Source organism: Harpia harpyja, chromosome Z (genome assembly GCF_026419915.1).
Source record: "Harpia harpyja isolate bHarHar1 chromosome Z, bHarHar1 primary haplotype, whole genome shotgun sequence".
NCBI lineage: Eukaryota > Metazoa > Chordata > Aves > Accipitriformes > Accipitridae > Harpia > Harpia harpyja.
The window spans coordinates 86,701,030-86,728,302 of record NC_068969.1 but is presented as its reverse complement, the minus strand read 5'-3'; the positions used below and the strand labels follow the sequence as shown (position 1 = coordinate 86,728,302).

Here is a 27,273-nt window from a genome sequence, read left to right as displayed (position 1 = left end):
TTGTTTTAGAAATTATTTAATTCAGAAGTGCATACACTGCTGCTTGAAACAACCATGGTGCAAAATCTTACTAACTCTCAAGTTGGTTGCATTGATGTAAATTGTCTTTTTAGCTTCATTTACACTAGGAAGTCAATTTCTCCAGTAATGCTTCTATTCCTTTTACACTTCTATTCAGCTTCAACTTTGGGACAAGATTTTTCAGTCCTTTTTTGACTGTATTTGCCACTTTTTGATCAGCGCTCCGGAGAAGGCTATAAAAAACAGGAAAAAAACCAAGGATGTCAAAGGTCATCATGTAGGTCATAGAAAAAGCAGCTGTCCATGTAAGGAAACAATAACTAATTGGGAATAACATAGTTCAGGGCAGATTCTGTTACCTGCTATTAGAAAAAGATGTAAAACTTTCCAGAAAGCATGGAACACCAAGTGAGAACACAACCAACACAGAACAAATCAGACTGGAAGGAACTGCAGATCTCTACTCAAAGCAGGTTCAAATACTGGGGCAGGTTCAAATATTGGGTCAGACCAGGCTGCTCAGGGCTTCATCCAGTCCAGGCTTGAAATCCCTCCAGTGCAGGAGACAGCCCAACCTCCCTGGGCCCCAGCCCTGCTGCTGGGCTGTCCTCATGGGGAAAAGGACTGTCCTTATCTCCAGCTTCAGCCTCTTGTGCTTCAGCTTGTGCTGCTACCTCTTGCCCTCCAGCCACCCATGCACTGCTGTGAACTCCCTAGCTCGCCTCCATCCCCTCCTGTTGGTGCAGCAGATGCTGTTGAGTGCCCCCAAAGCTGTCTCTTCTCTCAGCTGAACCAGCCCTGGTCCCACGGCCTCTCCTCCCAGGCCAAGGGATCCAGCCCACAACTATGTTGGTCACCCTCCATTAAACTCACTCCAGTTGTTGATACCTTTCTTGTAATGGGGGTCCTAAAACTGGATGCAGTGAAGTACATCTAATGCACATCAAGCACTTTCTGTTCTTTAGACACTACTTTTGGAAAACAAACCAGATTTCCCAGATAACTTTTCTTCCTCAGAAACAAGGAAATTCATTGTAAGTTGTAAAATACTATTAGAAAAGAAAAAGCTTCTGCGCTATCCTGATCAACCTAGGCAGTGATTCTCCTTCTCCCCTTCCTTCAGGTAACAGTGAAAGGTTAGAATACAAAATCAGTAGAGGTAATGGCACACCTCATTTGCTACCTAGCAGGCTGCATGACGTTACAAGTCTTTATAATCCCTAGGATTCTTCTAAACAGCTCCGAAATTTGCAGCTACCTAAAAGCTTATTTCTTGCCTACTTTTCAACAAGAATTGGACATGGCAAGCTGAACTGAGTAAGACATAAAAGGAATAATGAAGCTTAAGGCGAGATTTAAATTTTGTCTCCTTAGGCATCTAAATCCTGTGCAGGATGGCAACACTATAGGGAGTAAAGCATGGAAAGCCCATCTGACAACACCACCATTTTCAGCAACCTTATTCCTAGATTTATTTCTATGACTATAACTAACAACTTCTAGCAGCAACTTCTGTTACACTTTCAGCTACAACAGTACTATTTAACCATGAAGCCTTCTTTAAAACTGAATTCAGCACAGGTGAGGGTGATACTTCTTACCTTTTCTGTGAACCATGTACCGCTGGTAACAGCAAGAAAGTCAAGAGTACTGACAAAGGATGTGCTGAACATATCCATACTTAACATGGAGAAATTCACATGGTTCACCACCAGGGACAAAGAGCATACAAAGTAGCAAGCCACTCTGCATTTTATGTATTTCTAAAAATTAATTTCATCTGCCAACAGCTATACATGTGAAGCTGCCTTCAAACTCTAGGTATCCACAGATATTTCAAGACACTGTATTTTTAATACAGAACATCTACATGTCTGGTAATACAGCCAAAAGACCAACATATGTTTGGGGGTTTTTGTGTATTATTATGGAAGTTCTTCTAAGATCCAGTAAGCAGGCACCTATGTATTTTGTGGATATAAAATGTAACTTCTACAGGTTACAGGAATGACCTATGGAAATCAATAAGTCATCTGGTGAAGTACATTTTTATCCATTTTCTACCCTGATGTAACACATTATTTACAAATTCAAAAATACTGAGGAGACGGTCAGATATAGAAATCTAAGTAGACCAGCATCCATTACATTCAAGTACTTACAACACTTACACTAAGATGGATTGTAATGTCTGCAAAGAGCACTCTTGTTACTGTAGGACTCTTCATGCTTGTACTAGGTCAGTCCCCAGATTTTTTTATAAAAATAAAATTAAAAGCAAGTAGGGCAATGAAAGGAGAGGGTCCAGAGGATACCAGGTAACTAAGCAATCAAGCACTCACAATGAACTGCTCGTAACTGGTGAATAAGCTTAAAAGACTAGAAAGCCCAAGATCTTCAAATGGACTGACTGGGTAATTCTGAGTTTCAGATCTGCACGTAAGTGACAGATGGCTTCTGAAAGCCAACACCACCACAAAAATCAATCATAGCTTCAGGGAGAACTGGCAGCATCTGAAAATCACCTCTGTCTGAGGGATCTGAGCTTCTTTGTGACAAAAGTAGTATCTGAACATTTTTTTTTAAATAAGGTTTTTTAAAAATCCAAAATTATTTTATGTAAAAAAATTTTGCCGTTATTATCTATACCAGGCTAAATTAAATTTATCATTGCTATATGATATAGGTAATATCTTGACTTCAATGCATGCAGTTAAACAAAGATGAGATTAATTACTGTGTGTTAGTGAGGTAAGCAGGTGTCACATGAAAAGGAACAAAAGCAGCTGGTTATGTTTGTGTGTTCTCAGCTGCCTAAACAAAAGGGCATCATGCCTAAAGAGTCATCAAGAGAAGTTCAAACTACAAAGGATTCAGATTTAATTAAAATTAAAAAAAAAAAACCCTAAAACCAAAATTCCAGCAAACAAACAAACACTCCTCCCCAACACTTTTTATCTCTCTTTCCTGTTATGTGAGTTTCAGTATTGGCGAAAAATGTTCAACTGCCAATCTGGGAGGTAAGCTCCCCTGCTTGGTAACAAAGCACACTTGTTGAAGTCCCAACCTGTAGTGCCATGAGTAATAGCAGAGAGAGGGAAAGACTGACATTCCTCACAGTCTTTTCCATAAAATATTGCGCTCCTGTGCTGGTTTTTGCTAATAAGCAATTAGTAGTTTCCTGTTTTTTCTGCAAGTCTTCAAAACTTACTAAGAGACTGTTGTCACAGTGATAGCCAAACAGTTATTAAAATGTTATACATGGAAAATATTCCACTAATTCACTTCGCAACTTTATCTGGACAATCAAAATAGCTTAGTACATAAACCAGCAACACCACATGTTAAATGAATCTCCTCAGCCTTGAGTTAGGGGAAAAAAGTTGAAGCATTAATACACTATCAGCGAACAATCGTTTATAACAAATCTCTACTGAACATCTGTGTGCAGAATCAGATAACTTAAAGGCATTAAGTGCATTTATTGAATTCTAAAGGCCTGTTATGAGAGGCAAAGAAGTGTTACCATTTTAGCAGCTGAACAATCTTAACCAGATCCATATGACTGTTACGATGTTGTGTAAACTCATTATGTATCTGGATTGCAACTACTCTTCTACTACCAATTCTTCTCACTAGTGCTCTGAATGATAACGACTAAACAAATTAGAATTAAACTCACATTAACTGACAGAAGTCCTATTAGTTAAAACAGCTTTTGATTCACCTTGCAAAAGACCATGAACATCAAAGTAGCCTCACTCTAAAATCATAAAGAGCAGAGATGGAAAGCAAACTACAGGGAGTCTAAAGTAACTTTAGGAGAGGGAGAAGTGGGGTGGAAAAAAGAGAGAAGAGGTTTTTGTTTCTCAAAATCATGTTGTCTGTTTGAATTGTTTGCTGATTTTGGCTCAGTGCAAGTCTTTATGAGGAGCCAGCAGTGCAGTGCTGACCCAGCAGTTCCAGAACACAGACCACACACTTCGGGCTAGGACAAAACCTTGGGTTTCTATGACCTGACACTGACAGGTAGTTACAAAGTGAAAACAGCGATGATTAACACAGCTGTTGGCATTTGATAAAACAAAATGTTGTTAGTCCAACTCCTGTGGGGTCTTTTTTGATCTCACTAGTTGCACAGTTCACTGCTTCGAAGTTGTGAGCCAGCTAGCTCATCATAAGCCTTTGCATGGTCTATTCTTTTGTACAGTCTATTCCAAACACTCTTCTACTTCAGTATGAGACATACTTAGGCTCCATAATTAAGGCATCAACACAAAGCAGTAGGTCACACACACAAAAAAAAAAAATCTGGATTCTTGTATGCTGCCGCCAGTCACAGGTATTTCAGACTTAATTATTTTAGGACTGCTCTTTCAAGAATTTTGTGCTTGTAAAACAAGACATGGTAGGCACAATTTTAAAAATAAATTTTATTTTTAATCTGAATTTAAATCTATCTCAAAATTTTGATTTTAATCTATCTTAAAAGTCTTTTCCAACCTAAACGATTCTATGATTCTATGATTTTCCAACATTGACCTACTTCCTAGTACTACAATAGCCTGAGCTCAAGAAACAACCTATGTAAACTCTGGTTTGAATTTTTCCAGTACCCTTTTCTGTTGCAGACTTACCTGTGGCATGAAAGACAGTACACATTGAGCAAAAAAATGGCATTTTGCTGGTAGAAAAAGATGTTCTCTTAGCTGTTCAAGAAATTAACACTGGAACTTAATCAGAAATATCCATGTGCCTTACATACCAACAAAGAATAATGGCACCTCGATTTACTTCTGCCCAGGTCTTCATATTCTCAATACCAACACGTTCCACCAATGTTCTTCCAAAGCAAACTGTAAAAATGTGGGAAAGCAGTAGGGAGAAGAAAAAAAATCAGACAGTATCTTTATATAAAGAAGCCTGTTAAAAGTTCTCTGCACTTGTGATTTAATCCAATAGTTTTTAGCCACCAAGTATTCACAAAGTTTTGCGCTCTCAAATTAATTGACTCTTCAATGCAATGAATACCTTTACAGATGTTTGACTACTTCCAAGTATTGCCTGAAATTAGACAACAGCAGCACTGTGCCACAGTTTACTAGTACAAAGCAGGCAAACTTGCTGCTTCTTTTTTAAAAGGGTGTCAAAGGCTATTCATGTCTTAAAGAAAGCATCCACTCCAAAGAGAGAACTTGATGACACCAACACAAGAGAATTACATGCAGTATACTAATACATACAATACCTCTGCTGAAAAATGCTGTTTCTAAGCACCCAACTCTACAACTGAAGAGACAGAATTTGCACAGATGAAGTTACTTAAAACTTCAGAGCTAATCCTTTATTGATGCATGAAAACCACTAGGAACCTTGCTCCTTTCAGCTGTACTGATGCTATAGGGCTCTAAAATTCCTCAGCAGGTTTGAAAGCCTAAGTTGACTTGCTGATTTGTTACACTCATGGCATATACAAAAGAAAGAACCTAGGCTGGCCGCAAGTCCCCAGCTGAATTTGAAGAACTGAACTTGAGGAAAACTGCTCTTACAACTTGTACACTGAGCAAACTTCAGTAAGCAACCCACAAAACCTCACCCAACTGCAACAAACTACGACCTCCAAACAAACACTGAAAACTATTTTTCACTGTCACTTCAGATCAGAATTCCATCTCAAGTACAGGCCAGTTTTTATTCAACTTGTTCCCTACATGATAACAATTTGGTTGTTTTTTAACGCCAATTCCATAAACTCAGAGCAACAATTATTAATGGTGCATTCTTTGGAGGAAAATAAAGAAATCAAAGGGAAGAGCTTGTGTTTCAAATGGGAACCGTACAATGTTAGCAGAAATAAATCCAGAAAACTATCATCATCTCAGTTAGGATACTCGCTGAAAGACACTCACATAAAACTTCCCATTACACATTTTTAATCATCCACTCGAGGAGTAGCAAAGCAGCCTCCTTTCAGAAACATTTAATAAAGCCCAACTAACTCTTACTTTTAAAGGAAACAGTGGATACCTGAACGTAGTAAGAAGAAAACAAAAAAAAATTTAACAAGGTCTGATAATTCTACAAAGAAAAAAGCCCCCTACACACAGAGAAGTTCCCTCCAGATTATACTACGCCATGCCCACTTCCTTTCATTTTTTGAGGTTTTTGTATGAGAAAAAGTCATCTCTACTAGGATACAGCTTTCACACAAGATTTTACAGTTATGTAATAAAATAAGTTTAAAAGCTAAATTAAGATGAGAACATCTGTGCCCAATCTCTGCCTTCTGGGATATAAAATAGCAAAGATGTCCTATTTTTGTGCATGAATTATTGTAATAACAGTGATAAAGCATTAACCCAGCAACACTAATGAACACAGTAAAGATTACCGTTTGGGTCACAAGCACTAATGAAACAAGTCTTTCTGTTATAAAGACTTTACTTTTTCTATTATTATCCCTTAAATTGCTGTACAATTTAGCAAACTTATCAAGACATTTTAAGCACAGAAATGAACCCTGTCCCAAATACATAGTACACCCATGAGAAAAAAAAAACAGACCAGTACTTGCTTTGCAGAAAAAGCAACTGTATCGCTGGCATTCTGTTCATATAACAACTCACAACAGCAAAAACATAGAAGCAATCATCTTGTTATTACATATGTTAAATTATATGTTAATATATTAAATATGTTAATGTTACAAACATGTTATATGTTAAATTTTCCATACATTCATATATTCAAAGAAATAAATGCAGCAATCTTATTTTATGCCAGATAACTGTTGACTCTGGTTATAATTTGATCAAATAAAGCTGAATTTCCAACATACCTTCTTTTCCATTCTCTCTCATTTTTTCATCTTGCTCTATTAACCATTTCAAAACTAGATGGCCTGCTGGATGCTCTGCAATGTGAAGCTTTAAGGGGAAAAAAACAAACCAAAACAAACCCAAAGTATTTAATGATAATGTTTCAAAATACAGTTACGTCTGTCCATAAATATTCCTGCTTGCTTTATCCACTCTGCCCTCAGATACCACAACACACTGATCCATTTAGTCATCACCTATGTAAATATCAACAAGTTTGATGCAAGTATCGGAATACTTATTTAAATTGACCAGTTTATTTTTTACCACCTTCCCTGTAAAATCTGACTTTCAGATATATAAACCATATCAACCAATGTTTCATCCACCCCTTTAAGGACTTCATGCTTACTGAGCAGAATCTCTTGGTCTAGCTGCCTCTGTAAGAACTTCCAGACTTTCCACATTTTCACAGACTTGAAAATTCACTACAGTATGGTTCACAGAAAACGACAGAAAACTTGAGTAGTTCATATGAAATTCTACAAAATGTGCATCTTAAAGAAAGGGAAAGACAGAGCAAATTCAGAATATCTATGAAAATCTGGAGGGCATCTATCTTAAAAATAGTGTACACAGCATTTTTTGTTTTCCAATCTACAGACAGTATCTGACTGGGCTTAACTCAAGAAAATAGGGGAGGGGCACACTTTGAAGGGAAGGTCATACTGTAAAGACAAACAGCTATTATCCAAGATCTTTCACTGCATGGAGATATGCATACCTGAAAGCTAAGAGACCCTATCATTCTCAGTGTAAACAGTCAAATGAACTATCAAAATTTACTAACTGCTTGACTGCATAGCAATAACATTAAAAGAGAAACTGTGTAACATGATTGTCAGCTACCTTCCCACTAAGTGTTTAAAGCAGTTCTGAAAATTCAAGATCATGAAGTACTTTGCTCTGCTACTCAGATGAAATGCTGGCTGAAGCCTTCATCACTCCAGATGCAATAATAATAAACTACGAAAGGAAAATGTCAGAAAACAGAGATCACGTCTAATGTACGAGTGCTATCAGGGCAGTGTGTTGACATCTTATGTAAAGGAAAAAGTGAGCAGACTTCATTTTAGTAGAACCAAATAAGCAAATGCTCTGTGTATTTGCAAAGATTTCAGCACTTTGTTCTCTGTTACATTACCTGCCCATCATGGCCACCTGGAACCAGCTCTTCTGCTGCTAAATTCGCAATTGCATCTAGTGCAGGCTGGATGTCACCAAGAGCTGTTCTTAAGATGTCAGCAACCAAGACAAAGGTAGATTTGTCTATCACTACTTCTTGGGTGTGTTCTTGCAAATATTCTAGCAAAGGTGAGGAAATAGCTTCCAGGAGTTCACGACGGCGGAGTTCAGTATTCTTCTTACTGATGAAAGAGACAGCACATTGCTGTAGAAGACTTGCTTTGTATGCCCATCGAGCAACAAGAAATTCAGAACATATACGCTATTTCAGACGGCTATAAATTACTGGAAGGTCAAAATAAAGCATTTTTCTTCCCTCTGTTTCACAATAATTTAACCTCTGTTGATTTTCTATTCATTCTGTTATCTCAACTACTGAGATGTGTTTCTTAAACAGCTCACTAATAATCTAAAATTGCTCCTTCTTCAAAAACTGATAAGCATCAACGTCAATACCAGAGACTGAATTCAGATTAACAATTTCCATTTTTATTGCTAGATTTTGAGATATATTTTTATGCAACTCAAACCACCAATAATGCATATGAAAAATCTTCTGCTACACCAAATTTGATATATGAGTTTAAACAAAGAACACATCACAATTTTTGCCCTTTACAAAGGGGGTAAATTGCTGATCACCAATACATTGCTGGTCACCAACCATCATATATGAACTTTAAGCCAAAAATGCAAAAATAAGGACTACAGATTAACATATCTAATAATACTTCTGTATTATTTTTATGTATTTACATTACTTAGGTATGTTATGAAGAAAAGCTGAAATTAAATCGATCATGACAGAAAGAAGAAGAACTCTTCTGGAGCCTAGGGAAAACAACTTAACCTTCATATAAGTTACCTATAGGCATTTCCATCTCCCTGTTGCAGAAGCGTGATGATTTCTGGAACAAAATGTGCAGGGTCTCTAGGACTTAGCAAGTACAACAAGACCTTCTTTCCATATTTGTTGTTTATTATATTGGGCAAAGAAGCATTTATTTCCTGTAGAAGTAAACAAACAGCAACAAAACATTAATGAAATAATAGTTTTTAGCCGTCAGTAATTACTGATTAACTTCAAATGCAAAGCTTAAGAAAAGAAAACTACATACCCTGAATAAGATTCGTATCTGCTTGTGAAATTAAATAAAAACCTCTAATCAGAATGAAAGTTTGGAGAAGTGAGAGAAATAAAGAAAAAATTAAGGTTTAAAATGTGAACATCAGATGCGTCAATATCACCGATTAGAAAATACTACAGAGGGACAGGATTTGTTTTCACTGATACATGCAAGTATAAAGAACAACACATATTCTGGTATGTCATATGCTGCACAAGTATAACCTCAGTGAAAGTTATAACCTCAGCAGACCAGACATAAAAAGGATCACCTACCACATCACCTAAGAGCAAACACTGATACTACGCTGACTTTCAAGACAGTGTACATAAGTACCTAGACAGTAATTTCAGTCCATGGGAAGGAAAAGTCCATCTTAAACTGATACACCTCATACACTTGTGCACTAACACAGCTGAGGAAGAAATGAATTAATATGCAGGGGAGTTTTCTTCCTTATAGAAGCATGCTGTTATATTCAGATGGAAGCATCTATATTAGCCCATCTGTTAGTACTCAAGATTTTGTCAGCTTCTCAACAAATGCACTTTCATACAGCAACATGCATTTTATCCAAGTTCCAAGCAGCACTGGAGAATCCTGAATACCATCCAGATACTCTTGACCATTATGATAACCCACTCCTGGCAACTTTTAATATACATATAAAATTTGTGATTATCAAAGCAAAGGAGGGCTGTACAGAGCTCTGGGCAATTTCACCATATTTTGCAGGCCATAGATATTAAAACTCCCTTTCCCCCCCATGAAAATCCTTCCAGCAACACCTAGAAAAAGATAAATAGAACAATTTAAACCAATGTCACCCTTTATTAATATGGTGCCTGGTTGGTTGTCTTTGAGGGGAAGAGAAACAGAGAAAGGTAGTTGGAAGCTGGCAGGAAATGGTAAGACAACATTCTTATTTCAAGAATATTGTTTAAACCTACCTAAAAATGAGTTTTGGTAAACTGAGATAAACATCAGCTTGATGCAGCATTGTAACTATAAATAAAAACCTATTATGGTAACCTTCAGACTCCAGACGGGGGGGGGGGGGGGGAATCTTTCCTGAGGAAAAGAATTCCAAACCAAAACCATGTTCTGTCTTCTCAGCCAGTACATGCAGAATGAGATGTATGTGAAGTTCAATTAAATGGATGACAAAAGTGCTGAAATATTTCAAAACTTAAAACAGGTAAAGCAAATACTTAGTTTAGTACAAATAAACACAAATATCATCTGCACTTCGAAATCAACGTATAACAGCCATTTTGCATAAACGATAATATACATTTTTTCATTAAATCCTCCAAAAGTATATGTCCCCCACTGATTCCATTATTCTGATAAATTAAGAGAATTTGGACCCTTTCAGTGCCAAAACTGTGAGAAAGCACTGGGAGAAACTCTAAACAACACAGGCATGCTGTCTCTTGTTGGCAATGTGTCCCTAGCACTGCCTGCTTGGAGTCCTCATGAAAAAGAGGGATTTCCACTAAAATCTTCTTGAACCCTGACACATGCCAAGCTCACAATGTACAGTTCCAATCACATACAAAGGTTTAAAGCACCACACATATTCTTTGGTCCTGGATTAAGACTCCATGGAGCTGAGAGAACGTGAGAAGGAAAGACTTCCTCAAAGGATTTAAAGCCCTTAAAACCCTCCCTTACCTGCAAATTCCTAGCCATTCTGCCAAGCTGCATAAGTGATCAGTTTTATAACACTACAAAAAAGATTTGTCCAAACACTGCTTTTTCTCCCCCCAAAATCTTTATTATTTTCCTTACATTCCTTAAGCTAAATTTTAGTATGGACAGAATGATAATCAGTATAAGGTGTTTTAGAAATTTAACTGCTCCTTAAGATAATTTTAAGGGTTGGATTCTTCTATAGAGTATGCTTCAATGCTTGATTACTAGATGCTTCCACCTCATCCTCTGCTACTAGATTTCATTCACCATTGGAAGAGCTGGTTTTGATCTTATGTGACTTTTTTTTTCCTTTTTCCTGACATCCTTTCCCTGTTCCTGACCACATATAAACCCAGATGGGCCAATTTTGTATGTGTGAAGGCCACTCCTCCTTACTCTCCTTTAGTCTTCTGTCCAGATTAATGCAGTAGGATGACCAAACACTAAACACTCCATTATCTTTGATCTCAGATGGTGGAAAACCGCAGATGATTCAGGAATTAAATGACACCTTGGAAGTTCAGCTAAAGCCAAACAAAGTATCTGAACTAATAAACCCTCCAGGAAGCAGAGTGCTTGTAACAGGAACGCCTCAATGATCTTGTACCAAGACAGCTCTGATCTGTCACAGCTAACTTGCTTGGAACTTGCCCAGAAGTTGTTACATTGCAAACTGGACTCTGAAGACAAAACCCAGCTGTGATTACAGCTGATATACCCCAGAAACAAAAGCCATCTCCACACTGGGATGCTGTCATCTCTCCACACCCATTAGAGAGGCACAGACTTAAGGCCAAATCTCCATGCTAGGGTACAAAACCCCAATACCCCTCCTATACAAAGTTGATCAATGGAAGAACTGCTCAAATTTTTTAAAGCAAGCCTCATCATAACCACATTCTCCTCATATGCATCCTCCACATCCAAAGGATTTGCCTCATCTTTACCTTCTTGCCACCACCTCTCAACCCCTCAGTCCTAAAGCTATAGAATGAGTAGTACTATAAGCACGTCACAACTTATACATCAACATTAATTATTTTGCTTGCATGAAAATTAATTGTGCACTATGAAGTCTCTTTTATCAGTGTGAAAACATAACTTTACGGTAATTTACAGATTAAAACATCTTAGAAGTGATAAAATTTGCATGTAAACATAACCTTAAGTCTAAACACTTTATGAAACCCTATTAAATAATTTTTGGAAGGAAGGTGGGGAAATGGGGCATTCCGAAATGAAGCAGATGCAGACTAGGTCATACTACTCTTCCTGTTCATTCTGCAATTCCATGTAGGTGAAGCAAAGCAGCTAGAGTGCTCTCATGTTTCAGATATCTATCTGTATCCATTTTGGAAGCAAGATAAAAATATTACATGGATTTTATCCAGAATGTTAGCTGTCATTCAATTATCAACACATTAAGTAAAAATGTCAAGTTTTGAGAATTAATGTGAGTTAACGGTTTCAGCATCCAACAAAAAATCTCAAAGTACTTTTTCTTGTTTGAAGTCATGGTATACTATATCCAGGCCTGTTGCCACGCTCCTGAAAGTTTACTACAGTTTATCTCAAAGTATCACTTTCCGCTATGCTACTTCTGCAAAAGAAAAGAGCTAAATGTGCTAAACAACCTTTTTTACAGTAAGTTTGCACAATAAGGACATTCTAGGCACAGATATTATTGGTTTGCCTGTAAAATGGGTGACATCCTCATTCTGAAGTTTTCCACCAATGTAATCTCTTGAAACACCAACAGAGCTCAAACTTCTGTAACAAAGACATTGACTTTAAAGAGATTCCAGACATCCATTAACTACAAGGAACATGTACAAAAAGGGTCATTGTCAGCAAGCATTGAATCTAGCTTAAAAACCAATGCAAATAAATAACTAAAGAGAACATATGAAAGTGCTGAGGTCTTCTATGAAAAGAAAAAAATGCGATACACAAACATAATGAAACAGAAAGGTGGAAAGGAATTAAATGGTTTGAAAAAAGCAGATGGGATTCCTACTCTCATCCTCCTATACACTGACACACTTGTGACACTATTTAGTATGCTTTTTTAGGAAAAATTCAATTACTTACTGATATAATTAACTGTTTCACGAGTTTAGTGTCATCGATGCAATCAAATGCTGCCAGCAAGACCAGATGAGAAAATTCACCCTGCAAAGATGAGACATCAGAACCACATGCAGTCAAGTTCTATGAATATACTAATTGACTTAGAATCAGTATTTCTAAGACTGTCTCAAACAAGACACAACATGAACCACAAGCAAATTCTCTCTACTGTCATAGAATGAGAGAAGCCCAACATTTAAGCTCTCTCTGAAAGCAAGGCTTGTTAAGAGAAGCATGTTGTTAAAACAAAGGTAGATTAAGCTCATCTGCCATTATAAATTGATATGCTGCTTTATTGCATCCAAGCTATTAACCTAATCCTATTGTATAATCATAATTTGAAATCATAGGATTTGCCTTGCAGGAACATTACAGAGAATTTATTTCTGTGGTGGATTTGCTTAAAACTGAGATAAATCACATACTGTATTTCTGGAGATCATGTCTCTGCAATGAGCCATACGGTCTCTACCGCACTGTTGGAGAGCAAGTATCTAGCATACTCAAAAGGGCACAACCCAATCCACTTGTATGTTAGTGAGACTCTACATCAAAGTGAAGCCAGACCTTCAGTGCTCCAGTGTTGTTTTAGTGACTATTTACCCACTGTCTCATATTTCTATGTAATACATATTTTACAAAATATAACAACTCATTTATTCTGGTACTAGAAAATTACGGAGAGAAACATTACTTAGACCAGTGGCCTCCACAGTGGGATGCACAAGACAATCCATTGTGGTGCAGGAAGAAAATATTTTTTTCTACCATTAATATATAAAAATAACCACTGGTTATCTTTATCTCATCCTTTTCAAATTTCTATTTCTGTGTATGTTTTATAACGTATACTAGTACAGTAGTACATGTACCTAATTTATACATAAATATACATATATTAGGGATGCATGCTCAGGGTTGCGTGATCAAAAAAGTTTGGAGACCACTGATGGAGCCAACGTCAAATATTAGTAAACAGAACAACAGAGCAACCAGGAAGGGAAAAAGTTTAAAAAGCTTTTCTTCACAGTTGCAGTTTTGCCCAGCACTATGAAATCTGGTTGCAACTGTTATTCTATTGGTGCTGCAGTCTCCAAACATGTTACTCAGAAAAAAATTAAATACAGACTTCTTCCATTGTATGCCACTTCAGCATTAATTCATTTTGAAGCTTCCTGACTTAAAAAAATTATTGAGCATCTTATAGGAAATATGGACATTCAAATGGCCTTTCCAATGACATCCCCAACACATCTTAATTTTTGTTCCTCTTTTGTATACATATTATCTCCCAACCAAGGAGAACTAACCAATGAGCCATATGAAGATGCAATATAAAGTTGGACTCAAAAAAAAACATTGTAGAAAAAAAATTTAGGACTTACAATTAACTCAGCTACTTTAAAGGATTCTACTACATATAGTGCCCACAATGAAGCTTCTCGGTATGTCTCTAAATATGCCATAAAGTTCAATATATTTCATATTATCTAATAAATGACCACTATTTTAAACCTAGTTTTACTAAGACCTCATAGTTGTTTCCACTACCAAAGGACATTCAAATTAGCCTCTCTCAAATCACTTGTGTTTCAGAGACTAAATAAATGGTTAATGAACACTCACCGTTGCTATTTTTTCAATAAATGTCTTCATAGTTTTCACAATGACTTTTCTGTCCTATCCAAAAAGAAGCAAGAAACTTGAATGAGCCTATAATGGCAGTGACTCTGAGCAACTAAATTGTTATTTACACCTTCAAAAAGATAACCTTCAATTTGCTTACTAAAGCAAAGGCTATTTACCAAAGTCTCGCATTTGTACTATTAGTCAACACCTAGAAACAGTGTGAAGAGTTAAACCTGAACTGTGAAAGAATCAGTCCCAGGGAGGTTCTGTGATATGTTTACAAGTCCAGCCCACCAATGGGAGATGCCACAAAGGGCAACTTGGAGGAAAAAAAAAAACAAAACAAAAAACCAACAACAAAAAACCACCCAAACAACCACATATGTTCGCCCATATCTTGTTCATTACTTACAGAAGAAGAATGCACTTCAACCCTTCATTTGGAAAGAAACTTACTCAACAGTACCTGAAGCTTTAAAGTAGCAGGGACTCTAGCCTGTTGCGAAACCCCTTTCCTAGCAAGATTTTTTTTGGCAGAAAGTTTCCTTTTGGCTCTTGCAATCACTGCTCAGGCTTCTTTAGACCCATTACTACCCCTAGATCCTAGCAAATTCATATTTTTTCCTGTGCTTTTTAACAAGCAGACTATTTTCATAAGCCGTCTTTTTTTTTTTTTTTAATACAGAAAAAGATAGGTGGCTTTGCAGTATTTCCAAGAGATGATGACATACATTACACCTAAAGTATTTCAGCATACTGTATCAGCAGAAGGAACTAAAACACAGTACCTATACCATTTTCTAAGTCTTGGCATTCCAAACCCAAACATCGTTCCACATTATGAAGTTTTTACTGTCCTCTCTCTACTGCCCGTTTCACCTGCATTAAGAAATCTCTGGGATGAATGAATGGCCAATAATCTTAAAATGGAAAAGTTTTATGTGTCATCTCCAAGAACACTGCTAAAAATAAAAGGAGATGCTTCCACTATAAGAGTTCTAATGAAAGCATTTGATTCACAAAAAACTACTGCTTACATTTGCCAACAGGTAAAGCTGGGCCACTTTTTAACCTTGCTCTCAAATAGTTAACTGCATCAAAATGTGTGCTGGCAGAACGACCCACATGAGCAATCATATTCACAGTCTCAGACTAGACTATTGTCAAAGAGGACTGGGCAGACAGAAACCAAACAATACCTTGGGAGTACCATGCCATAAGCAGTGCATCGCTACTCGGGCTCCATCATGAGTGTGCGCCAGGTAGATGACAGCCTCTCTGATAGCTTCTATCATTTCCTGGGGAAGAAAAAGGTGAAAGAAAAGGCCTGAGAAATCTCAAGGTGGGTTGGCGAGGCCATGAAAGGATTTTTTGTCTGCCCACAACACCACAGAGAGCATCACTGGCTCTACAGAACCACTCTCATTGCCTAGACCTATGGAAAACAGCCTCACAAATGACATAAGCTTTCTCCCTTCAAAACTACACTGTTTATCATACTCATCCTATGAAATCAGAACTGTATTGAAGCTTGTCAGTTGTCCTACTACAGAAAATTCAAGGAAGGGTGCTCAGAACTCAGACAGAAATTAGAGGAAACAAAGACAACCATTCATTTAGGAAGAAAATCTTTGAAGGTGATGTAATTTGTTTATACATAAAAAGTATTAGCCAGAAAGCAAGAAGAACTAAAAGGTCATTTAAGCACCTGGTGATGTTATAAATCAGACAAGATAAGACTCAGCCAAAAGTTAGTCTTCATATCAAAGGAATGAGGTTCTGAAGTCATCTGACAACACCATCAGCCAAAAAAGAAAAACTAAACCAAACTGAAAAAAACCCTCACTGGTTACTAGATACTACTTCTGTTATTATCTGATAGATTTCTTGGACATGAAGCTCCCACCTATCTCCCTTTCTATCCTAGTCAAAGGTTCCAAGCATTTCACCATTTATTTATTTATTTAGAAACTGCTCAGTCACAACATGATTGGTGTCACTAGCTGTATGCACAGGCAGAAACAGATCTACGAAAGGGGTTTCCAAACCCAAAAGAGAATATCCATAGGCTACCATGTCTGCATAAAAAGCCAAGCAAGGAGGAAGAGATACACCCTTACTCCCCTGATTGACACAAGACTGTGAGTCCAGAAGCATTCCCTGACAAAGCATTACATGAAACCATGCACGGGACCGTTTCATTAGGTAAGATCTGGACTTGGAATAGGCCGCGAATAGTCCACCTCACTACCCTTAGCTTTGGGTTTGTTTACAGTAACACAGAACAGTTCAGGAGTCCAGTCCAGCACAATTAGGTAAGAGACAGCAAGTCTAAAGGGGTCCACCTGGCCTGGAATGAGATGGTGCTCAACTGCAGAACCTGGGTGAGGCTGATGGACACAGCTTGAAGACAGATGAAGGCAAGTAGGATACCAGCTTATACAATGTGACATCACACAGATGGATTTAGGCCTAGTTTTTGCAAGAATGGCCAGGGTAAGCTTAAACTGGAATTTAATGCAGACATAGTGATATAAGCCATATGCTTGGTAAGGAGGAGGCAGAAGACAAAAGTTTTAGCTGCTGACAGAAGGGGCCAATCTGATTGTATTTTGGTCAAGAGCTTTTTGGACAATGGCTGGAAGTGGTTAAGAAACTACACACTGGAAAGCTAAACTAATGGAAGGAATGTCCCTGGCTTTAATTATTCCCCAGCTATTGAGAAGGGCCATTTAGCATGGAGAGAGAAAACATCAAAGTCAATCCATTAGATATTTTTTTTCTTTTTTAATTCAAATGTCACAAACACTATTGCTTTAGTGTGAAAGTTCACTGTGACTGTAAATCTCCATACAACACTACTCTCCAATCATCTATCTGGAATCACCAGATGTGTAAAACTCTTTAAATGTACGATGTGTATTTTTGTCTAGTTATCTTGTAACACTTTCACGACAAGATTAAAAACTTTCCACTGAAAGGTAAAAGAAGACAAAAACCAAACAAAACATACTTACGTATCTTTGTTTCGGAAGAGCGTAAGTGAAAAAGTCCAAAAATACTTTATGTACCAGTGAGTGCTTTATCACAGCCTCTCTGTATTTGGGAAGAGGAAAATAAGCAAAAAGTCCCCCACAAGTAATGATTTTAACATAAGCTACCAATATATCATTTTATTTAAAAAGTTAGGCAGTGTGGTGTGCAGAAAACACACAGACATTCTGGATTAGATGTTTGGTATTTACAGTATGCGGAAGATTCTACCAAAACTTACAAATTCTAAAACCTAGCAAAATATCTTCTCCTAAAGACCACTGGAGAAGCTTATCCAATAATGTATTATATACACCACACTGTGGGATTTCTACCAATTGTTTGACTGGGGCAGGGGACACTTTAGTTTATAGAAGTGGAGTTCAAAATTAAGATAAGATATTTGTTATGACACTTTTGACAAAAACCATAGACGCTCACTATACAACACAGCAATGTTAAAGCTTAAAAGAGTATCAATATCGCTGTCTGTTTGTATGTCAGAAACAAACCAGTTCATGCTAAATTGTCACACCTATATCAATTTTTGTCCTTACTTTTGTGCCATTGGTGTAAGGATCTGTTTCATTTCATCCAAGATGGCATCCCTCTTTTCAGGCTGGGCTTCTAACACTTTATCCAGCGTTGGGACAACTGGTGTCTGAAATGAATGCACAATCAGAGGTTTAATTGTTCCCAATAAGCATCAGAGTTCATAGAAAATCATAATCTTTAGTCCCTTTCCAATCAAAATTCATCAACAATATCAGAAACAAAATGAATTTTCTGCAAAACTAACAGATTTTACAATTTTAAAAATAAAAAGCTTATCTACTTGGAGTGTGTCAGAAGCTGTATACTTAAGTTTCTACAAATTGAATATTCATCATTAGCAAACAAAAGCTACTTCTATGGTCTGAACTGGTTTTTGCCAGTTATGGTCAGCTCTTCATGAGACTGTCAAATACAAGGTAAAATACACAAAATTGACATCGTGTTAAGGGACTCCTGAGCTAAGCAGAAATCCTGCATGACAGTATGCATGTGTCAGAGGGCAACACAGCAACAAGTCAATGAACTGAGAAGTTAACCAAGGCCCAGGAAATTCCAGCTAAAGAACAGCAGAGAGGAGGAATATATACCATATACCTTAAATACAGAAGTACTTCCTGGTATCTCATCTAAGCAATTACACTGGTAACTCTTGTAAAAGAATCTGTTGTTAGGAGAACAGTCTGACTAGATGGAAAATTAGAAGAAATGTATTTCTAACAGTCCCTGCTGGGAGGGGAAGGGGAGGGTGAAGAGTTGGAGGCAGGAGGGGGAAAAGTGAACTACATATTTCAAAACTCCAAGAAATTCCATGTCTCATTAAGGACTACATAGTAATTTCTTATAAACCCACATACTGTTGAGTCTCAGGTTTGCACCACAATGCAAGACTACTTGAAGCACTCATGCCAAGAATGGTAGAATGATGGAAGCTAACACTACACTTGATTTCCGAGGCTGTTTTACTCCCTGTACAAATTACAGCCTACAAACACAGCAAACACACCTTTCTGTTACAGTGCTGCAAAATGCTTTACTAAAAGTTGTAATAACCTGTAAAGAAAAAATAGCAATATGGTTCAGAAATGAGCTGTTAATTTCTTATACAATTTTAACAGAAATCTTGGGTAAGTGTGCTGTGTCGTACACCGGGGTTCAAAAGTCACTCTAACGTAGTTAATAATTGCATAAAACAATTTTGTACTTTGTAGCAAATAAAACTATTTGTGCCCCTAATGGAAACCAACTTTCCAAGTCAGCAGGAAAGAAGAAAAAACTGAAGTCAAAAGAAATGAGGTTGTACTTTTTAAAAAGGTTCCCACTGCCTGGTGAGGATCTACATCTAAATAGTTTCAAGAGAGTTTGGACTCAAGTCCTATAGTCTCCATGGCAAAAGAAAACAAAGCCAAAAGTTTAGCCTAAATGGCATACTGTATATATATACAGGCACATTCTGCCCACACTCAGGTCTCACGAGACATAAGGCAGTTCTGACACAAAAGCTACCTACAGCATTAATGGGGAATTAAGCCGAAATCTCATCTCAGCAAGGGTGACTACTTCAGGCTAGGCACTATGACACTGTGATAACTGCAACTATACATTAGACTGTCTTCGATGGAGCAAAGCAAGCTCATACATGAGCATAATACGTTTTACATAGTTCAAACTGAAAAAACACAACAACCTAGAACATAAATACACAAGTAATCATAACATTTAAACATGCTAAACTAGACTACATTTGGACAGCTGACAGAAAGAAATTTAATCAAAAGAAATAGTAGCTAAGATAGGTAAGGTATTACTAACACAATACTTTAGATGTGAAAACACCTTAGACTAGAAAGTACTGAAACGTCACCTTGTAGACCTGGAAAGTGTTCCCATATAGTTCTTCTGTCAGCATATTCCTCTGCTCCAGAATGGCTTTGTCATTATATGCATATTCCACTACAGCAGATGCTTCGGCATGACGGAGCATTTTTTTCACATGGCCTTTAAAACTTCTTATTATTTCTGCAACTTGTGGTTTTGTCCTGTTTCACAGGGAAAGACAGTTAGCAAGAGTTAAAACTTTAGGGATAAGCTGACCTATCAATAGTGGGTTTTTACTGGAAGCATATTTAGGTGATAAGTTTTACCATAGAAACCAGGAAATATATGTATCTGGATCAGATTTATGTTATTTATGAAAATATGGTGAGACAGCCAGGAATCTGGAGAAATCATAAGGCATTTTGAGGCAAAGAAAAGAAGCCACTGGATAAATTCTACAGAATAAAGGATGCCTTCCTGAAACACTAAGCAAAGAAAATTTTTACAAGCCAGTTTTTTGCATAAGGCAAAGACCAACTTCAAGATATATTTGAGCTTTTTTGGCATATGTTTTCCTCAATGTGTACAGCTTTAGCTTTATTTTTTGCAAAAGGAAAACTGCTGTTAGCAATAGCAGACACTCTCCTGTTTTGTCACTATTACAAAGATTTTCCAGAGACTTTTTTTTTCCAGAGACATATTTTTTTATTTATGCACTATAGATTAAGGGCAGCATTCACAATGCAACACAGCTAAGCAAATTCACTTCATACTCACCCATACATAAGAAACTTCTTCACAATATTTCTGGAATATTTTGACTTGCTCAACTCTACTAGGCTACCTAGAAGAAGGGAAAAACATTCAGCTAGTTTGATTTTTCACTACATTAACTCTACAAAACAAGATGCCATTATTTAAGTAAGTTTTAAGAGCTCACTAGGAGCGATGCATCAGTTCAGCAGAAAGTTAAAAATATTCAAGAGAAAATAATATGGCTTGTTCTAATGCATCCTAACAGTACAGAAGCATATAAAATGGGAATAAAGTACCTTTCAATTCTTCAAACGTCTCTTGCCTTTGCTTCTCATTACCATACTGAATAAAGCACTGGATCACTCGAGTTGAATCATGCGCAAACGCCAGCTACAGGACAGATATATTTCATTATCCTAGGCCATTCAAATGGCATTATGCATCGAACTTGTTTTAATGCACTTCCTCTCTGATATAGTTTTATGCCACATGTAGCATGTAATGCCAATTATAAAAGTAGTTACCTGTTTATAACAAATTAAGTTTTAAGGTTTTTTTACTGCTTTATAAGTACTCTGTCAGACAATACTTGCAGTTGCTGACAATTAAGAACATGCATCCAGGTTTTAATACTGAAGGAGAACCATGAAATTGTATCTCCTTTTCTCTCATGTTCTTTGTAATTTTAGAGTGAGTGTGACGATACAGTTCCACTTCAGCATGGAACACCAAGAATCATTTTAAAATCCAACATTTATTTCACTGCAAAGTTATATGTTTCAAGAATTAAGCGGAAAGACTATTTGGTACAGTTAAGTATCAGGACATTAACTTCTCTTAAAGAAAGCCACAAAGCAACAATTGTAATTAATCAAAACGCTGAGTGGCTGTTTTTGAACTTCAATTAACACAGAATTTCACTGGACTAAAGCTCCTTGGCAAAACAGACAGCCTTATAATAGCCAGATGATAAACAAAGCATCCCAAGACTACTGTCCTGAAATCCAGGTGCCAAATGCAGCCTTTCAACCCTGTTTTTGTTCTTTTTACTCACAGTTTAAAAAAATTCCCAGTAGCTTTTGGAAGAACAGGTTAGTACTATCTTATTAAAAGTTCATTTATATTTCACCATTCTTTAAAGAAGCTTTTGTAAATTTGTGCACTACGGCATTAGTTTTTCTTACGCTTTTAATTTTTCCATGAAGAAGCTTCTGCAGTTCATTCATTAGTTTTTCTCGCTTCTCCTTATTGCACTTCTTCCTACAAGCAAAAAAAAAGTAAAACAATCTTAATTGAGGAAGCAGGTTTTTTGTAGTATGTTTCACTTACATCTATAAATTACGAAGCAAGACAGTACAAAATAAAATTAAGTTAGCTCCTGCTAATCCATGTTTACACTGTCATTCATTAAACCTGTAGACAGATGTAATTAAGCGGTTTCAGTTCCTAGAAACCAAACCAGACTTCAACACTTGAAAATTAATTCTTTTCTGAGTAACAATATTATTAAAAAGAACATACTCAAATCTGCAGCCAGAGTTGCTTACAGATCCAAAGACCTGTAAGAATCTTACAGCCAAAACTGCTAAGCATGGACACTTAGAGCAAGTAAAATTAACTCCTCCTTCTGATTTGGGGCCCTAGTTCTAGAATTACACCTGCCCATAGAAAGTATACAATCCTCCACAAAAAACTCATGAAGTGATCCCAGCGCAAGATCAGGCTGAATCAGTACACGCTCTGTGCTTCAGGATTCAAAAACTAAGACAGCTCCTTAAGCATTTACTCACAAATTTTAGCCTAAAGTACAAGTGAGCTCAATCCAGACATTTCTAGCACCATGGGTCACCACACTTTGCTTGACCCATCTACAGAATTGCATGTGATGTTATCATTCACCCATGGAATTTCACTGTGGAAATATAGCTTCATATAATTACAAGAGGAGAAAGAGAGTCTTCTTGCAACTTATGATTAAAGGCCAACTGAATGAAAGAAAAAAAAAATCATTATTACCTTCTCACACTTTCCCATATTTGCTTTGATTTTACAATTATGTCATAATTACTTTTATCATTAAGTTGTCTGGTTTGCTTTAACTCCTTCCTTTTCTTTTTTAAGTCATTCCATTTAGGCTTCTTAGAATCTGACCCTGAAGACAAAAATAAATACATTTTCTATAGTCAATAAAAGAGGAGCAACGGAATCCTTTAGCAGTATAAAGTCTGGCAGCTCTGTGACTTGAACTGCTAACTATTCAGGAGCTTTGCCTGCAGTTACCCAGCTAGCCAACATGAAAGCATAAATACTTAGTAAGTATGCTAGGCTAGTAATCCACTTCTGGAATACTGGAAGAACAAAGCAAACCCAATTTTTCCTCAAAGCTCTGTCAAAGGATGCATCGTAAACCTCTTAATAGCTTGAAAATTGACTCAGGATGCACCTAGCTAGCAGCCTATGACTGCCTGAGGTAATTCTCCCTTTTTAGTTCATCCTGTACTCATACGTACCTTTTCCCTCTCTTAAAAGAAGAGCCCTAACTCAAAGATACATATCTGAAATCTCAGAGAACGGAAAAATATTAAAGCCTTTTTACATGCTTAATCTTTTTACTCAGTTAAATTCCTTAAGCATGGGATTTTACTATACAACAGCTGTACACTGCCTCACAACAAACTCAGTTAAGGTAACTTTATAGAAAGTGACATGAATGAGTTATGGAAAAACTTCAAGTATTTGATTTTAGTTTTATTCATACCTTGACAAAAACCATCATCTTATATTATATGGTTTCACAGAAGCAAGTCATGCCAACTATTACAACTATAAGGAACATTAAAGACGCAGCTTTAAATTTTTAGACCTTAAAGCACTGCATGCACTTAACTGTCTTACCCATCCAAAAAACCACGCTCTCCTTTTACAAAGCGTATTATTGATATTTTCTATCACTCTCCTAAAGTAATAGTGACAAGCAAAACCAGTAACACTTTGCTTTGAGAGCACTGCCGCTGTGTAATACACAGCAACTTTCAGTTATTCTTATGGACAACATTTAAAGGTTTGTTTGTTGTTGTGTTTGGGTTTTTTTAAAGCACCTTAATATGAACATTCTGTTGCTATTACATTTCCAGACTTCTAGTGCATATTCCATGTGAAGCCATTCTGCAAACATGCGTCAGCAACAAGAAAATACTCAACACCTTCTACTGTCCTTCAAACAACTAGTATTTTTCTGCAGAACTTCAGAATCCCTCACATAAGATTCCACTTCTCATCTTACAGTGCTGTTTAACTGTCCCAGTGGAGCTTTGCTTCACAGCAGAGAAAGGAACAACATGAAGTTCTCATGTACCAGAAACAAAGTTAAATAAGATGTACAATGTAAAAAGCAGTGATAATACCGATGATGTCTTTAAAAAAAAAAAAAAGTGACTAAATAGTTTGGACCACAGAAAAAATAATATAAAGGATAATCAACTTTGTTTAATGAATGTTTGTGTTCCAAATTTTATAGCCAGTACTTTTAGAACAGAGGATTAGGTTTCTAAAACAGTCTATGAAAAACTCTGTAGTTTCTAAATTTGTGTGAAAACAGCCAGTTTCAAGCTAGCCACTTAACACTGACATTAAAATAATTATAGCTTTATGATGGCATACCAATTATTTAAATTTGCTACTGCATCTTTACTTTTGACTTCCAAGAAAATCCGTAACTGTTGATTTTCATGACTTTGGCCTCAAGCTTAGTCAGGTGAAGTAAATTTTTCCACAGCAAAGATTAAATGTGCAGTAAACTTGGGAGTCATTCAGCCAATTTGGACAGGTGATAATGAGGCAGGGGGGAAGAGGAAGACCTAGATGAACAACATGTTTCCCAAAACCTAGTTTCCATTGATATCCAGGCTTAAAAATCTGCTCACCTCCCTCTTCACCATCCTGGAGCTTCCTCTTCTTTGCAAGCTTTTCTGATTGCTGTTTATTCTTGAATTGTTTGACACTAGCTCTTCCAGGTCTTAACTGTCCTTTCACAAATTTATTGGAAATTGGTTTAGGCTTTCCCTCCTCATCTCCTTTGTTAAGAAGTTTCTTTGGTGGACCCGAATCTATTAACCAGGAAAACAGAAATTAAAATGTTATCCTAAAGTTGCTTCAAAATAACAAATTACTGTAACAAGAGTTAAACTACATTGTAATAACAATTATATATATAACAATAATTCTTACATGCTTCTCAAAGACATTGTTCTCACTGCAGTCCCTGGGTGTCCCAGTTTTCCCTAGGGAAGTTTTGCCCAGGCATTATTTTCTGGGCAGCAGTAAAATGGCCCAGGCATAAAAAGGATTAGTCTAAATTAAAAATTTCGCCACCCCTAATATCAAAGTCATCAATCCCCAAATCATCTCTTCACAGTTTATGGTCAGAACTGTTTTGACATCATCTGTTTTAAGCAGAAGACAGCAAACACTGAAAGGTATCTTCTCAATCGTAACCCACAGCACTTCGCACACCCTACCTTCAACTCTCAAATAAACTTTTTGTTAATGTGAGAAAGCAAAGCCTAGAATAAAAAAGTTATCAACTTCAAATTTTTAACTAAAAGAATATTTTAGGCCAATCAAATACAGCTGAAGGACTTGCAATGCAATCTATTTAAAGAATTTCAGCTTTACTTTTTCCAGGTTATGTGATCATACAGTCAGTAGTTTTGACTGCAAGATAGAATCATAGAATGACTCAAGCTGGAAGGGACCTCTGGAGGTCTTCTGATCCAACCCTCCTGCTCATGCAGAGCCACCCAAAGCTGGTTGCCCAAGACCATGTTTGAGCAGGTTTTGACTGTCTCCAAGGCGGGAGACTCCACCATCTCCCTGGGCAACGTGTGCTAGTGCTTGGTCATCCTCACAGTAGACAAGTCTTTCCTGATGTTCACAAGGGAACCTCCTGTGTTTCAGTTTGTACCCACTGCCTTTGGTCCTGTCACTGAGTGCCACTGAAACTAGCCTGGCTCTGTCTTTGCATCCCCCCTCTAGGTTTTTGTACACCTTGACAAGATCCCCCTCATCCTTCCCTTCTCCAGGCTGAACAGTCCCAGCTCTCTCAGCCTTTCCTCACAGAAGAAATGCTCCAGATCCTTCACCATGTTTGTGGCCCTTTGCTGGGCTCTCTCCAGTATGTCCATGTCTCTCTTGTACTGGGGAACCCAGAACTGGACACAGCATTCCAGGTGTGGCCTCACCAGTGCTGAGGAGAGGGTAAGGATCACATCCCTCAACCTGTTGGCAGCGCTCCTCCTAATGCAGCCCAGGATCCACTTAGCTGCCTTTGCCACAAGGGCACATTGCTGCCTCACGTTCAAATTTGTGATCACCAGGAGCCCCAGGGCCTTTTCTCCAAAGGTCCTTACCCCCCAACATGTACTAGTGCATGGGGTTGTTCCCCCCCAGGTGTAGGACTTTGCCCTTCGCTCCTTGTTGAACTTCATGAGGTTCCCATCAGCTCATTTCTCCAGCCCGCTGAGGCCCCTCTGGAGGGCAGTACAACCTCTGGTGCATCAGCTACTCCTTCCAGTTCTGTGTCATTGGTAAACTTGCTGGTGGTACACTCTGCCCCATCATCCAGATCATCAGCGAAGCCATTGAGCAGGACTGGACCCACTAGTGACTCCTGGGGCACACTGCTAGCACCAGCCTCCAACTAGACTTTGTGCCATTGATCACCACCCTCTGGGCCCAGCCATTCAGCCAGTTTTCAGTCTACATCGCCGTCTGCTCATCCAGCCCATAATTCATCAGGACCTCTGCAAGGATCTTATGGGAGACACTGTCAAAAGCCTTACTGAACTCCAGGTAGACAACATCCATTTCTCTTCACTCATCTACCAAGCTAGTCACTTCATGAGGTAAGTTTGCCACAATAAAAAATGAAGTTCAAGCATGCCTGCGCACAACAATCGCTCAGCCAGGACTCCCATTATGCAGCCTTTGCCTTCTTACCATTATCTTTTTTAAATTTCCTCTTCCCGTGTGGCACTTTTCCACTCTTCCTCGCGAACTTCTTTTTACCCTTGGTTTCCATTCCGCCAACACTGCAAACAGAGCAAGAGACAGCGTCACCGGAACGCCGTGGCTCCCTTGCTAACCACGCCAGGAACAGAAAGCCTCCGCTTCCCTCGACACCGGTTAACACGGAGTTAAACCCTTCCCAGCGGCGGTCGCCCGTCTCTAGGTGGGCGGTGCGGTACCAGAGGAGGTCGCCCGCCGCCCGGTCTGCGCGGAGGCTCCGCTAGGCAAAACGGCGGTTCACTGGGCCTGGGCGCCCGCCGGCCCGGCCCGGCCCGGCTCCCCAGCGATCCCCAGACCAGGCCCAGTGACACTGCCCGGGAGGACGCAGCCGGGCGCAGGGGGACCGCGAGGTAGGGGTGCTCCGGGGGAACCGCCCGCCC

At 38.0% G+C, this 27,273-nt stretch overlaps 1 protein-coding gene across 2 annotated transcripts; it reads right to left on the bottom strand.

The window, feature by feature from the left end:
* PUM3 (pumilio RNA binding family member 3) lies at positions 1-27,214 on the bottom strand. 2 transcript variants are annotated; one of them, XM_052777260.1, is made up of 17 exons: positions 26,825-27,208; positions 24,751-24,933; positions 22,844-22,979; positions 22,012-22,087; positions 21,124-21,217; positions 20,849-20,915; positions 20,118-20,292; positions 18,259-18,362; positions 17,686-17,764; positions 15,868-15,966; positions 14,666-14,719; positions 13,001-13,081; positions 8,950-9,092; positions 8,044-8,266; positions 6,860-6,947; positions 4,787-4,877; positions 1-254 (listed from the first exon to the last, which is right to left on the bottom strand). In XM_052777260.1, the coding sequence occupies exons 1-17, from the start codon at positions 26,904-26,906 to the stop codon at positions 125-127; spliced, it is 1,905 nt and encodes a 634-aa protein (XP_052633220.1). In that variant the 5' UTR covers positions 26,907-27,208; the 3' UTR covers positions 1-124. The 2 variants fall into 2 exon arrangements, with proteins under 2 accessions (XP_052633220.1, XP_052633221.1); XM_052777261.1 differs by lacking the exon at positions 4,787-4,877 and having other exon boundaries at positions 26,825-27,214.
* Positions 27,215-27,273: the final 59 nt, after the last annotated feature.

What these genes read in the sequence shown, in the direction of transcription:
- PUM3 (XM_052777260.1), bottom strand. Translation starts at nt 26,906, where the DNA reads ATGGAAACCAAGGGTAAAAAGAAGTTCGCGAGGAAGAGTGGAAAAGTG. An exon ending in CTCTTCCGAAACAAAGATAC is followed by an intron (nt 15,967 to 17,685) that starts GTAAGTATGTTT and finishes TTTCTTCCCCAG; the next exon opens with GAAATGATAGAAGCTATCAG. An exon ending in GGAGATGGAAATGCCTATAG is followed by an intron (nt 8,267 to 8,949) that starts GTAACTTATATG and finishes CTCTTTCATCAG; the next exon opens with TAAGAAGAATACTGAACTCC.